Source organism: Vigna unguiculata, chromosome 3 (genome assembly GCF_037176805.1).
Source record: "Vigna unguiculata cultivar grain cowpea cultivar isolate G323 ecotype 2 chromosome 3, ASM3717680v1, whole genome shotgun sequence".
In the NCBI taxonomy this organism is placed as follows: domain Eukaryota; kingdom Viridiplantae; phylum Streptophyta; class Magnoliopsida; order Fabales; family Fabaceae; genus Vigna; species Vigna unguiculata.
The window spans coordinates 41,638,353-41,653,004 of record NC_140794.1 but is presented as its reverse complement, the minus strand read 5'-3'; the positions used below and the strand labels follow the sequence as shown (position 1 = coordinate 41,653,004).

General features: G+C 32.2%; 2 protein-coding genes across 2 annotated transcripts; both read left to right on the top strand.

Moving 5' to 3' along the window:
- The first annotated feature begins 257 nt into the window (after window positions 1-257).
- LOC114177602 (PPR superfamily protein) lies at window positions 258-2,588 on the top strand. Its single transcript, XM_028063016.2, has one exon. It carries the CDS (start codon window positions 339-341, stop codon window positions 2,307-2,309), a length of 1,971 nt encoding a protein of 656 aa, XP_027918817.1. The 5' UTR covers window positions 258-338; the 3' UTR covers window positions 2,310-2,588.
- A 299-nt stretch (window positions 2,589-2,887) lies between these two features.
- Window positions 2,888-7,390, top strand: LOC114177140 (Pectin lyase-like superfamily protein). Its single transcript, XM_028062394.2, has 9 exons — window positions 2,888-3,212; window positions 3,442-3,570; window positions 3,640-3,810; window positions 3,901-3,921; window positions 4,039-4,246; window positions 4,522-4,603; window positions 4,972-5,080; window positions 6,576-6,692; window positions 6,855-7,390. The coding sequence occupies exons 1-9, from the start codon at window positions 2,961-2,963 to the stop codon at window positions 7,143-7,145; spliced, it is 1,380 nt and encodes a 459-aa protein (XP_027918195.2). The 5' UTR covers window positions 2,888-2,960; the 3' UTR covers window positions 7,146-7,390.
- Window positions 7,391-14,652: the final 7,262 nt, after the last annotated feature.

Genomic DNA, 14,652 nt, shown 5'->3' with positions numbered 1-14,652 from the left:
ATGATTTGATATAAGAGTTTAAAAAATTTACTTTAAGTTAGATATATAATAGATTTATAAGTTATAATCATTTTAAAAATTGTATCCACTCAACACTCCATGAAATGGAGTAATCCGAGATAAGTTGACAGAGGTGTTTGAAGTAAAATTGACTTGTTTTAATTTAACGAGTTATTATTAAAAGGATTTACCATGTTTGTTTTGATGATGTGGTTGCTGGTGAAGTTTTCAAATAAAAAAACTAGAATCTTCCCATTGCAGAGTGCATGTTGTGAGTTACTCATGGTCGTGTTCGTGTTCGTTTTCCTTCACAAAATTTTCCAATTCTCTTAGTCCCAATGTTGACTAAAGCGTGGTGTCAGTGTTGGATGAAAAAGCCTCAGTTCCTCTCCTTCCTCAGACCCATAACAACTATTCCACACACGTTTCTTCCCACTGATTATGTCTACTTAAAGAACCGCGAACTCCACGCTCTCATAAAAGGCAGGGACACCAACGCTGCATTCTCACTGTTCCACAACATGCCATTGCGTGACACTGTCACCTACAACTTGATAATTTCCGGGTTCCGCGAGCAACCAGAACACGCTCTTCGTTTCTACGCCCAAATGGGTTCGCTTGGAATAGGAGAAAGCTCGACCACGTTCTCCTCTGTTGTAGCGGTTTGCACCAAGGCCGCTTTTTTCAGAGAGGGTGTTCAGGTGCATTGCAGGGTGGTCAAGCTCGGATTTTCATGCAACGTGTTCGTTGGTGGTGCACTTGTTGGGTTTTACACGCGTATGGGGCTAAGCGGGGTGGCACTGGAATTGTTTGATGAGTTGCCGGAACGAAATTTAGCTGTCTGGAATGTGATGCTGCGTGGGTTGTGTGAGCTGGTTAGTGTGAAATTGGAAGACTTATTGGGGTTTTACTCTCGGATGCGTTTTGAAGGTGAGGAGCCAAATGGGGTTACGTTTTGTTATTTGCTTTGGGAGTGTGGTAATCAGAGACGGTTGCATGAAGGAAAGACGATTCATGGGTGCGTTTGGAAGGTGGGTGTGGTGGAATCGAACGTTTTTGTTGCCAATGCTTTGGTGGATTTTTACTCTGCGTGTGGGTGTTTGGTTGGTGCAAGGAAGTGTTTTGAAGCCATAGAAAATGAGAATGTTATTTCGTGGAACTCGTTGGTTTATGTTTATGCTGAAAACAGTTTGTTGTGTGAGGCTTTGGAGGTGTTTAGTGTCATGCAGTTGTGGGGGCGAAGGCCATCAATTCGTTCGTTGGTGGGTTTTTTGAATTTATGCAGTAGAAGTGGAGAGCTTTGTTTTGGAAAGCAGGTACATTGTCTTGTAATGAAGATGGGTTTTGATGAAGGGAGTGTGCATGTTCAGTCTGCTTTGATTGATATGTATGGAAAGTGCAGAGACATTGAGGGTTCTGTGGCTGTATTTGAATGCCTTCCCAAGAGAACTTTGGAGTGTTTCAACTCATTGATGACCTCTTTGTCTCATTGTGAAGCCGTTGAGGACATGGTTGAATTGCTTCGTTTAATGGTCGATGAGGGTCTTGTGCCGGATGAAGTAACCATATCAACCACGCTGAAGGCATTGTCAGTGTCTGCTTTATCAAGTTTTACAAGTTTCCAGTCACTGCATTGTTATGCATTAAAATCTGGACTTGGAGGAGATGCTGCAGTTGCCTGTTCCCTCATGGATGCATACTCAAGATGCGGGCATGTGGATCTTTCTCATCGAATTTTCGAGAGTCTTCCTTCTCCAAGTGCTATTTGCTTCACATCCATGATCAATGCGTATGCTCGAAATGGAATGGGAAAGGAGGGAATTGCAGTGCTTCAGGCTATGATTAAGAGGGGACTAAAGCCAGATAAGGTTACCTTCTTATGTGCTCTAAGTGGTTGTAACCACACAGGACTAGTTGAGGAAGGAAGGGTAGTTTTCGAGTCGATGAAATCTCTACATGGGCTCGATCCAGATCGCCGCCATTTTTCATGCATGGTGGATCTTTTATGCCGCGCAGGACTTCTCTATGAAGCTGAAGAGTTGCTTCTACAGGCACCAGGAAAAAGAGACTGCTTTATGTGGAGCTCTTTGCTTAGAAGTTGCAGGGTCCACAAGAATGAAGAGGTTGGAACAAGAGCGGCAGAAGTCTTACTTGAGCTAGATCCAGATGACCCTGCAGTGTGGTTGCAGGCTTCTAATTTTTATGCTGAAATAGGGAAATTTGACGAGGCAAGGAAAATCAGAGAAGTTGCTCTAGCAAGGAAGATGACTAGGGAGATTGGTCATAGTTTAATTGAGATAAGACAGTGACGGGAAAATAGCGTTCCTGAATTGATGAAGCATTTGACACATTATTCACACACGATAAGACAAAATCATGTCAATTTGCTGAGCTGATGGAGATGTTTCCTGAGATAGTAAGGTCTTGTCTATTTGGGCAATCCTACAATCTAAGGGAAAGGTTTCCTTTGGGAGGAGTTCTTGGTGTGAGCATGCCAAATAAATGAGGGTCGGAATTTGGGTTCCCATGTTTAGTGTAACTAACTGGCAGCTTCCAAAAATAGAAAAATATTTTCCCCCTTTTGTGTACCGCATGTTATTATGCCTTTATACTAGTGCAATTTGAGACACAGTGGAATATGCAAAATAGAATCTTAGATTATATTGTCATTCACTTCTCTTTCAGGGCGGCAAAGTGGGATAGTGCAACGGTGAATATTACTTGTGACTTTTGTAATTGGTTGATGAGTAAAGCAAAATACTACAAAAATATTTTTCCTTGTACTTTAAGTGTGGGCATGTAGAAAATGTTGCACGTTCATCCACTTTCAAGCCAAGCCATAAAGCCTCTCCAAATCCTTCATTTTTCAGAGCTAATCTACGCGTATAAATTATAACCAAATATTCATTCGCATTAATCAAATCAACCAATCCTTGCTATACAACCAATAGGAGCAAAACATGGACAAATTTTTCCTTGTTTCTTTACTCGCTTTGCTCATTGCAGCTCATGGAGTTGCAGGAAGCATGATGTGTGACAGCATTGGCATGCTTGAAGAACTTAAAAGCTTGGAGTCCTTTGACATAGAGGAAGAACCTGAGGTAGAAGAACTTTCTGACATCCCTTCATGGAGAAGCGAGCATGGTGGTAAAGTTCTTGTTAATATTGATAGCTTTGGTGCTGCTGGTGATGGAGAATCTGATGATACTGAGGTAACTTCTTGCATTATTGTTGTTGAAATATGTATTATATACCAGGGGCTTGCAAATGCATATCTCTTTTTTACTCTTCTGTTTTGCTCAAGAGGCACTTTCATTCATTTGACAATGTTGAACAGAGACAAATTGTTTTGCTGAGCTAATCAATCAGGTCAGGCATCATCGCAGACCAGACAAATCATTCTGTAATAATGTTTTGTCCATTGCTTTTCATGATTATCAGGCTTTGCAAAAAGCATGGGGAGTTGCATGCTCTACACCAAAATCTGTTTTGTTAATTCCTCAAGATCGCCGTTACCTAGTCAATGCAACAAGATTCAAAGGGCCTTGTGCAGACAAGCTCATCATCCAGGTAATCAAACACAAATATATAGATTTAACAATTGTCCTGTGATTATTGACATAGTATCTGCATTTCCAGATTGATGGTACATTGGTTGCCCCAGATGAGCCTAAGAACTGGGATCCAAAACTGCCACGGGTTTGGCTTGATTTTTCCAAATTGGATAAAGCTATTTTCCAAGGTTCTGGAATCATTGATGGCTCAGGAAGTAAATGGTGGGCAGCATCTTGCAAAAAGAACAAGTCAAATGTAATTTTCGCAAAACGTGGTCTTGGTTATTTTATAAGTTTATGAAACCTTAATGATAACTTTCTAATTTTCCTCCTATGTTTTCCACAGCCTTGCAAAGGTGCACCAACAGTAAGAACCGCTTTCTTAACCTTGCTTGTACTCTATTTTCAAAGAGAAGGTTTTGCAAGATGTGAAATCAAGTTCATTAAATAATGAAGTAGTTTAACATTGAGGGGGTCATTGCAGGCATTTACCATTGATACAAGTACATCCATAAGGGTGAAAGGACTGACAATCCAGAATAGCCAACAGATGCATTTTACCATATCACGATGTGATTCGGTTAGAATTAATGGAGTTAAAGTGTCAGCACCTGGAGACAGTCCAAACACTGATGGAATTCATATTAGTGAATCAACAAATGTCATAATCCAAGACAGTAAAATTGGAACAGGTTCTGAACTTGTTCTTCTTCCTCAGCTTAAAGTTCCATTTTGCTGAACAATAGAAACAGTAGTATGGTTTACCCTTAACAGACTTTAAAACAAAGAAACACAGTAGCTAACTTGGAAAAGGAATTTCAAAAACACACAAAAAGAATAAAGAAAAATGAAAAGTGAACTTTACTCTTGTGCTTAGATTTCTGCCATTTATATACAAATTAAAAATGAAGAATACTGACCAGTTGTTTTTTGGCCTTTTCATCATAATCGCACGCAATATATTCAGGGGATGATTGCATATCAATTGTCAATGCTAGCTCTAATATCAAAATGAAGAGAATTTATTGTGGACCAGGACATGGAATCAGGTATCATGTATTCTTCATGCCCCCATTTAATTTAAAATTACACGGCACTCTTTGTCTGGTACATTAAAATTTATTTAGTATGGTTGTTTGTGCCTATTGCATACTTTCCTCCACAAAACTGTCATAACCTTTTAATGAACAAATGAACTTTCTATATCTATTGGTTCACTTTTCCCTTGTCTCTTGGACAAGCGTGAGTTACATGAAACATAAAAGATGATTTCATTATTTCAATCTGTTACGTTAAATTTTTTTCCTTTTCTTTCTTTGATCAAATCAAAGTTAAAATAAAAATTGTATCTTTTTCTGGAACACTTTTACGAGTAAGGTAGTTTATACCTTTTTCTAACTGTTTCTTTGTTTTTCAGCATTGGAAGTCTTGGGAAAGACAACTCAACTGGCATCGTCACGAAAGTGATTTTGGATACAGCAGTTCTTAGGGAGACTACCAATGGTCTCAGAATTAAGACTTGGCAGGTAAGTAACATTCTTAGGTCTCAAATCTCACATATAAATTACAATCCTTGAATTAACCCTACTCACCGTCACGGGTATAAGTTAGTTCGGGTCAAAAGAAATTCAGTTTTATTAAATGTGAATTAAGTTGATCACTTAATCCTTGAGATAGATGGGTTAAAGTTGAGTTGAAGATGGGTTGATGTATAACCTGCTACCATCAATTCTTTATAAGTTTTTTTACTAATTTTTGATAAGTCTTTTATTATAATTATTTACTATTATGTAGATTGACGGTTTGATAAATTGTTCAAAATACTTTCCAAATTATCTGTTTATTAAGTTATATAGGTTGACACTTTAATTTTTAATTATTATTTTTATAATAATGTGTGGTGAAATAGATAAACATTTTCATTATATCGCTGTAAAAGAAATGAATCGAGTTAGTTCATTTTGATTTTTTTTCAACAAATATATAAAATAAATCAAAAGAACAAAACATCCTTAAATGAGTTAATTGTCAATCTGTGATAGGTCGAGTTGAGTTACAAAACTTTTGACTTATAAGAAAAAGTAAATCGAGTTAAATAGATTCATTTTTAGCTCAAAAACCATATGAGAGAACGCACCCCTTTTAATCTTTCAACAATATTTTTATTTTCAGTCAAACATTTTTTTATTATATAGTATCATTGTTTTCAAGTAGATATTAATTAATTGCCCATTATAATTATTTAAAAATTTGAATAAAAATTGCAAAGTAATTAACCTTTTGGACTTAATTTATTTTCATTTAATGCTAAAGTTATATTTTGAATACTAGTGATACAATTTTGATTTCCAAATATTACATACTTTTCCTTCAAGACAATTTCTTTTACTGTAATGTAACCATATAATAAAGCTGATAATTATCAAATATTAGTTTAGTAATATTACTATAAATGGTATGTTAGTTCCATAAAATAATACATGTGTATATACGTCCATCAACCTAGACAGAAATTTATCTGACTTTAAGGACACATATGTAGTCAAATTTAGATATATCGGTTGTCAAGGTAATATCAAAATAAACAAAATTAATAGTATTATATGATAAATAGTTTTATATTTTTATTTAATCAGAAATAATCGTTTATATAACTTTTAAAATACTTATATAATTTATTCTCTCAAACAAATGTTAGTGTCTTCACTCAGCAAAAAGAAAAATGGCAATGCCTCCTAACTGCTTTGGGACTGAAACTGATTTAAGGAAAAAACAATTGATAATTTTATCATATGTGACCTTAATATCTGGTAACTGGTGAGGGATTCTGAAAAGGAAAGTCACTGTGTCTGACACATGGCGTACAAAACGATGCATGCAAATATATGCAGTAGGAAAATTTTCCCTGCTGGTAATTTCAAATTCTAGAACCATCTCTAACCTGCATTTGGAAATTGTGGAAAATAATATATATTTGAGAATGACTCACCGATGTTTATCTCTTATTTTGCTGTCTCATAGGGAGGTTCTGGATATGTTCGAGGGGTGCGTTTTCAGAATGTGAGAGTTGAAAATGTGTCCAACCCCATTATCATAGACCAATTTTACTGTGATTCACCGTCCAGTTGTCAGAACCAGGTACAGTCTACCAGTTTTCTCTCTCAAAGCTTTTTATTTATATGCCAAAATTACACAATTAAATTTCATAGATTAGACTAATTGTAACATTATGACATGACAAGTTAAAGTTATCTTTTATCTCTAACAATGATCTTATTGTGTTATGAACTCTTGGTGCAGACATCAGCAGTGGAGATAAGCGAGGTGATGTACCAGAACATTAGTGGCACTACAATGAGTGCTAAGGCCATTAAATTTGACTGCAGTGACACAACCCCGTGCAACAATCTAGTACTTAGCAACGTTGACTTAGATAAACAAGATGGCACAGTTGAAACTTATTGTCACTCAGCTCAAGGTTTTCCCTATGGGGTGGTGCACCCTTCTGCTGATTGTCTCAGTTCCACCGACAAAATCTCTCAAGTTGCAGAGTCAACTATGGAGGAGGATATTCGTCACACTGAACTATAAGTTTCATATCAACCTCTCTAAAGATGCATTATACTGTAACCCTTTTATCATTATAATTTTATATCATATGGGGTACTTAAGAGGCTTGTTTTATGTGAAGTAGCAGTAGTATATGTGGAGGAGGCTTGAGGTGAGATCATAGACAAATCAAGGGATGTAATGGTTATTAAATAATTAGACATTATAACATAATTGATTCCAAAGAGACATCGAATTTATACTATTGATTGAGATTTTATCTTTAACAGTAGTGTTCTGTTCACATAGTGATGTTTGATGTTTTATGTACTCTTGTTTCAAATTTGTCACTACTCTGTATTAACATGTTCTGAAAAAAAAAATTTCCTGGTACTTGCAGGAAGTAAATATTTATAAATAAGTCCAACAAAAAATTAGTAAACTTTTCAATAAATGGTAGTAACAGTTTTCTTCTTTAACATTCATAAATGGTAGTAACATAATTAATAACCCTCACATCATATCTATTATTACTATATGGTTGCAAACTCTGCGATCACTGGCATGGACAAATAATGTTAATATTCGATTTCCAGACACTGCAAGACGACAAACATATGAATTCTGAAGAACAGTTTTTACATGCCTGCAAGTGCAAGGTGTTGACAGTGTGGTCCAAAGACCATTCAAAACAATCGATTGGGACAAAAAAGAGACTGAAACGGAAAAAAGACAAAGATGGAATTATTTCTTCGTTACTCTCTGTTATTTATTTCTTTGCCAAAGCTAAAAGCAATAGGCCAAGGGGTGGCATCCTCAAAATAAAGTTGGTTCTTATAAGACAATCGCATATCTATCATAGAAAAATGATGATACTAATAGAATGTGTTGTTGGTAGTGCTTCAAAACCTCAACTTTTTGAAGTCCCATGTTGTCCCAAAGAAAAATTATTTTGTTTTTTGTTTGATAACAAAATATGTGCCTTGGCATTCTTTTGTAATATAAAACATTTTCATGGTATGGGCCATTTTTGTTGTGCATGCTGTCAAAGGATATACTTTGTTTTTTATTTAGAGTTAAATTTTATGTGATCTTAAACTTATAATTTTGAACATGACTTTTACAATGGATACGAGACTACGAAATTAACTTTGTGTATATACAAGCAAAGGTTAAAATTTAATTTTATGATTGTGTTTATTTAAAATGATTTATTAGTTTATATGAAGTAAATTAAAATTATTTAGTATAAAGTAGTGTAAAATGACTATTTTTCATCGACAAATAAAATTCATTTAACCACAATTGTTGTAAATAAAAATATGATAGCAATTGTGTAACATGTGAGGAAGATTTTATATCAATTTACAACATTATTTGCATTTAGTATGTTGGACCATAAAATTAATGTAATTTTATTTTAAGTCAGATTTTGCATCGGTTTGTATAAACGATTAACATAATATATCGGCTTCATTACTTATTTGGTTGTAAATTTAATTGAAAAACTTCAAGTTGATTTTTATCTGAGATGATAAAACTACTTATATCCACGAAGATTCACAGATAAAATTCATGGTAGAAGATAATTGGTATCCACAAATATTTATTATTCGAGAATAGTGGATAGCAAGTATTTTAATATTTGTTTATAAACGAGTAAGGTGCAGATATCATATTACATGTACCAAGAAGTATCCATCGTCCAAAAAAATTAAAATTAAAACTTAATTTATATTTTATTAAATAAAATTTAAATCTGATTTTTACTTTATTAGGTTAAATTTAATTAAAATTAAAATTTTATTTAATTTATTTTACATTATATTTCATAATTTTTTGTAATTTTATTTAGATTTTATTATAAAATGTCTTTTTTTTTAATATTCATGGATATCCACGAATACTCGCAAATTTAAAAAATCCACAGTATGTTTTAAAATGGTATATGGCGAGTAACATATTAAAATTTTTGTGTTGCGGGTCGAGCAATGAGTAAGCATTATCCGTGCCTAATCTTATCGGTTGTCATCCCTAGTCCCCACTTAGTTTTTTTTTTTTTTTGTTTCAACTAAGTTTAAATTTTTGAAAAATTGATTCAATTAGGTCCTTTCCTAAAAAAATTACAAATGACATTAATGACATGTCATGTGTCAATTCAATTATTTTAATCTTTTCAACCTTTTTTAACTCTTTTTTATTTTTGTAAATGTTTTGTTTTTTCACATGTCAGGTCACGTGGTATGACACGTGACACTATCAATGTCACACGATAGGACAGTGTGATATGTTAATGTCATGTGTCATTCTCTTCTTTTAATTCATTCCTCTTATATGTCTGTGTGATTCAATTTAGTCTCATTTCTATAAAATAGAACATAGTTGTCTATATTTTAATAATGGCCAAATTTATTATTTATATAGATGTTATAATATATATTAAAATTAACTAAATATTTTTAGAATTATTTTTAAACCAACTCTAATGATATTATTGGGTTCTATTTAAATTAGTTTTAATCATATAAAAAATGGATTAATAATATATTAATTTTAAATACTTACTCTTTTTTAAATGAAACTTAAATTTATTTGATAAATATAATAATAATATGATAAAAAAACAAAGTAATGTTGAATATAAAATAGAATAAAATGTAGAATAAATATTTGTCTCACTTAAAAATATGAAAATTTAAAATGAAAATAATTTAGAAAATAATTTTTATTATATAATTAAAAAAATAAAAATAATAATAATATAATATGTTAAAAATTCAATTTTAAAAATATCAGTATAACATTTATACAAATAACAAACTTAGTATCAATTTGGAAAGGGACTCTCAGTCAGCCTAACCTATCTCGACCACCAACCTGAGTTGGCCCGTCTCGATTGTTAGTCCATGCCGGCCCATCTCAACCAATTGTCTGACCTGACTTGTCTTGCTTGTCTCAACCATTGGCCCGAGCAGAACCGTCTTGACCATCGGTCCAAGCTGACGAGTCTCAAATGTTGGCCCAAAACAACTTGTTTCGACCGTTGTCCTGAGTTGCTTGTCTCGACGGTTAATAAACCCTTAATCTAGTCTGGCCCATCTAGGGATGGCAACGGGGCGGGGCGGGGACGAGTTTCGCTATCCCATACCCATCCCCGCATAAAAAACTCATCCCCATCCCCATACCCAAACCCAACGGGTATCAAACTTTTTTCCCATCCCCATCCCCACCGGGTAACGGGTATAATCTCGTACCCATATCCGTACCCGCGTTCTAACTACTTCAATATTATAAAAGAAAAAAAATTACGGTAAAGAAAACATAATATTATGAAATATTCAATATTAGGAGGATTTTCATCGATGTCAAATACCTTAAAATAAATTATAATTGTTTACATTTTATATTAGAATACCAAATAAAATTTCATGTGAACCAAAACATTTATTAAATTTGCAAACTACAACATTGATGGACTTAGTTGATAAAATTAAAAAATATTTCAAAAAAATATAAAAGGAAAACAAATATTCAAATTAAAATATATTTTAAATGTTTGTTTACTTCAATTTTTTAAATTCTAATGAATCTATTTTTTATACACTAATAAAAGTTATAATATATCACTTGATCAAAATGACACAAAGAACAAATAATAAACATAATAATAAAAGGAAAACAAATATTCAAATTAAAATATATTTTAAATGTTTGTTTACTTCAATTTTTTAAATTATAATGAATCTTTTTTTTATACACTAATAAAAGTTATAATACATCACTTGATCAAAATGACACAAAGAACAAATAATAAACATAATAATAAAATTTTGACATAGATTTTGTATCTTGTGAACTTCATTATATGTTGGATAGTGACAAAAAATATTCATAGAAATTACATTAAATTTTTATATTGTAGTAAATAAAAGTTATTTATACAATTAAAGTGGAAAAAATTACAGTATGATTAATAGTGAGTTATAAAATAACAAATAATTAGATAGAATATATCGAAATATTATTCTACATGATGAAAATAAACAATAAATAAAAATATTAAAAAACTAACAAATGTGTGTTTTAGAAATAATTTGAGAGACTATCGAAAGAAATCGCACAAGAGAAATCAAATGTATAATTAAGGTATGATAAAATGAAAAATACCTTAGAGAACTAATTATTAAATTATGTTTGAAGTGGTTAAAATTAAATAGAAATATCATTAGTGACCAAAAAATTTGTCATTAAATTACAAATAAATTAGTAATTAAATTGGTCACTAAATCAAGTACCGTTTCGATCATTGAATCGGTCACTAATTTAGTCATTGATTCAGATAATAAATCAACTACTACCACCAACGACGAAAAATAGTGACTGATATGGGTTACTGACTAAATCAGTCACCATTTCATGTTTTTCTTGTAGTGAATTATCATATATTATTCCTAAATATCATTATATATATATATATATATATATATATATATATATATAATTTTAACCACTTCAAATAGAATTTAAAGTGAAAAAATTACATTATGATTAATAATGAGTTATAAAATAAAAAATAATTAGATAGAATATAACGAAATATTATTCTACATGATGAAAATAAAAACAATAAATAAAAATATTAAAAAACTAACAAATGTGTGTTTTAGAAATAATTTGAGAGACTATCGAAAAAAATCACACAAAGGAAATCAAATGTATAGCTAAGGTATGATAAGACGAAAAATATCTTAGAGAACTAAGAAAACTTTTCAAATATCAACATATATACCTAATGGTTGAAAAATAACGATAATTATTTTAATGAAACAAAAGAGTTCTTCAAATTAAACAAAAATTAATAATAATAATAAGTAAAGAATTTTTTTTATATTACCTTAAATTGAGAGTATAAACATTCTCATGTGAAAGGAAAATTTATAATAAATAAAAATATTAAAAGTAATATAAATATTCAAATGTGAGGCATAATTTTTTTTTATTAACATACATCATTTTAACATAATTACATAAAGGTTATGATAAGATAAAAAATATATTGGAGATGAGAATGAGGTTCATGACAAATGAAATAATTAAAAGAAATAAAAAATAGAATATATATATATATATATATATATATATATATATATATATATATATATATAGGGGTGAGTTGATTAATTGTGAATATTTTAATAATTTAAACGAGAATAGAGATATGACGGGGACGGGTATTATGGCGGGTATATGTATATCTCCATACCCATCCCCATACCCAACTGAAAAAGTCGGGGATTCCCCATACCCATACCCATACCCAGTCAATGCGGGGATTCCCCGTCAAAACGGGGACGGGTTCGGGCAATACCCACGGGGACGGGTTTATTTGCCATCTCTAGGCCCATCTAGATCATCGGTCAAGCCCGTCATGTCGAGGTCGTTGTCCTGCTTATGCCCTTCTCGATCGTCGACATGGGCATACTTGTATCGATTTTTGACTCGTCTCGACCATCGACTTGGGTTAGCTTGTCTTGATCGTCAGCCCGACCTGTTTGGATAATTGATCGACTTTGTCGGTCCGACTAGACCTATCTCGACCATCTGTTGGGCCCGGTCCGTCTCGTTGGCCTAGCCCTTCTCGACTGTCGACTTAGGCCTGACCCGTTTGGATCATCGGTCGAGCCTGTCTTGTTTCTCTCGACTGTTAGCCCAAGCCAGAATGTCTCAACAGTTTGCCCGACCTTCTTATCTCGACTATCTGACCGGGCCGACCCATCCCAATCGTAAGGTCGGGCTGGCTCGTCTCAACGGTTCACCTAGGCCTACCAATCTCTGCCTTTGGCTTGGGACATTCAACTTGACCCATCCTGTTTCCATCGTCAACCCAGGTTGGCCTGTCTTAAATGTCAGCCTAGGTCGACCCATCTTGACTTTCGGCCTAGGCCGACTTGTCTCGACTTTTGACCTAAGTCGGCCCAAGACGACTAGCTTCGATCTTTGACTCAGACTCAAAGTTTTGTTTTAAAGAGTTAGTTAAAATATTTTAGTGGAGTCAAACCCACATTAGCTTTTAGTCCTAACCCACTTAAGAAGAAGTTTTGGGGGTTGGAACTTTTTTTGGTCGCCTCATTTGAATACCCCCTAAAAAAGAACTTAATGAAAGATAGGTCAGGGTTAACCTATAAGCTTTTGATTGACAACTCTACTTCTAATTATTTCTGTCAAGTTTATTGGTAATTTTAAGTGTTTCTAAATAACTGATTACCATCATGCAACTATATATATATATATATATATATATATATGTGTGTGTGTGTGGTATATCCAAATTATATTTGTACTACAATGATAATAATTAAAGCAAAATGATCGGTTGTAGTAAAAAAAAAATATGATACTCACAAAACAAATAACATGTTTAAATTAGAAATTGCACGATATCACTTCCTACAACTACCTTGAGTTGTTAATAGATTCTTACTTAGAAAAATATTCTATCAAGAAATTATCTATAAAAGATATACACTTCAAAATACTCAACTTTTGTGAACCAAAATCACAAGTTATTTGCACAAAACTTTTTATGAACACTGTTTTAGAGAGAGAAAAAAAAACAAAGACTTTATTAAGAAGCTAAACTAAGTTTCACAACAAGTTAAAATTAATAAAAATAAAAAATTAGAAAAAGAAAACTATGAGCAAATTTCTATCAATTAACTTGTGCATATGTACTAATATTAGCTTTTGAAAAAAAACATTTCATTTTCCCACTTGCATTTCCCTCCTATAAACAAGTAATATAAAGAAGTTTTCCAAACAAATCCTTAGTCTATATGCTGAATAATATTATCGCCATTTAGATAACATCAACAATGCATTAGTTCATTTGAAGAAACTTGGCCCGAATTGAAGATGCCTTAAATTATTTAGAGTAATTTAATAGTGCTTTTAAGTAGTGCAAACATCACAAAGCGAGTACATAATGTACCTAGGAAACATCAACAATGCATTAGTTCTACTTTTTGTCACATTATATGGCCTAGGAAACAAAAAGTTCACCCATAACCGAAGATTCTAGGCCAAGCTAGTACACATTCCAAACGAAGATGACATTACTTAATATAAATTACTTTCGTGGTTGCCGACGTTCGGATCGGTTATTGATAGTGTCTATCTGTTATCTAATCCATACAAAATAAAATTTATTTGTTATTTATTTGTTTATTCATTAAATATTCGTTTAAAAAATGTCTATAAATTTTTAAAAAATTTACAGGTACATGTGGATATTTGCATACCTACAATATTTAAAAAAAAGTATATATTATAATTTTTTTAAATAAAATTATAAAAATATAAAAATATAAAATATAAATTAAATTAAATTAAATATAAATTAACTTTAACCTAATAAAATATATATTAAATTTTAATTTTAATTTTTTGTGAATAACATGTATACATATCTACATGCAAGAGTAGTATGATAACTACATCTAATTCGTTTATAAACGATATTAAAATAACTGTTATCCGTAAATAATAAATA

What these genes read in the sequence shown, in the direction of transcription:
- LOC114177602 (XM_028063016.2), top strand. Translation starts at nt 339, where the DNA reads ATGTTGACTAAAGCGTGGTGTCAGTGTTGGATGAAAAAGCCTCAGTTC.
- LOC114177140 (XM_028062394.2), top strand. Translation starts at nt 2,961, where the DNA reads ATGGACAAATTTTTCCTTGTTTCTTTACTCGCTTTGCTCATTGCAGCT. An exon ending in GCAAAAAGAACAAGTCAAAT is followed by an intron (nt 3,811 to 3,900) that starts GTAATTTTCGCA and finishes TGTTTTCCACAG; the next exon opens with CCTTGCAAAGGTGCACCAAC. An exon ending in GGACCAGGACATGGAATCAG is followed by an intron (nt 4,604 to 4,971) that starts GTATCATGTATT and finishes TTTGTTTTTCAG; the next exon opens with CATTGGAAGTCTTGGGAAAG.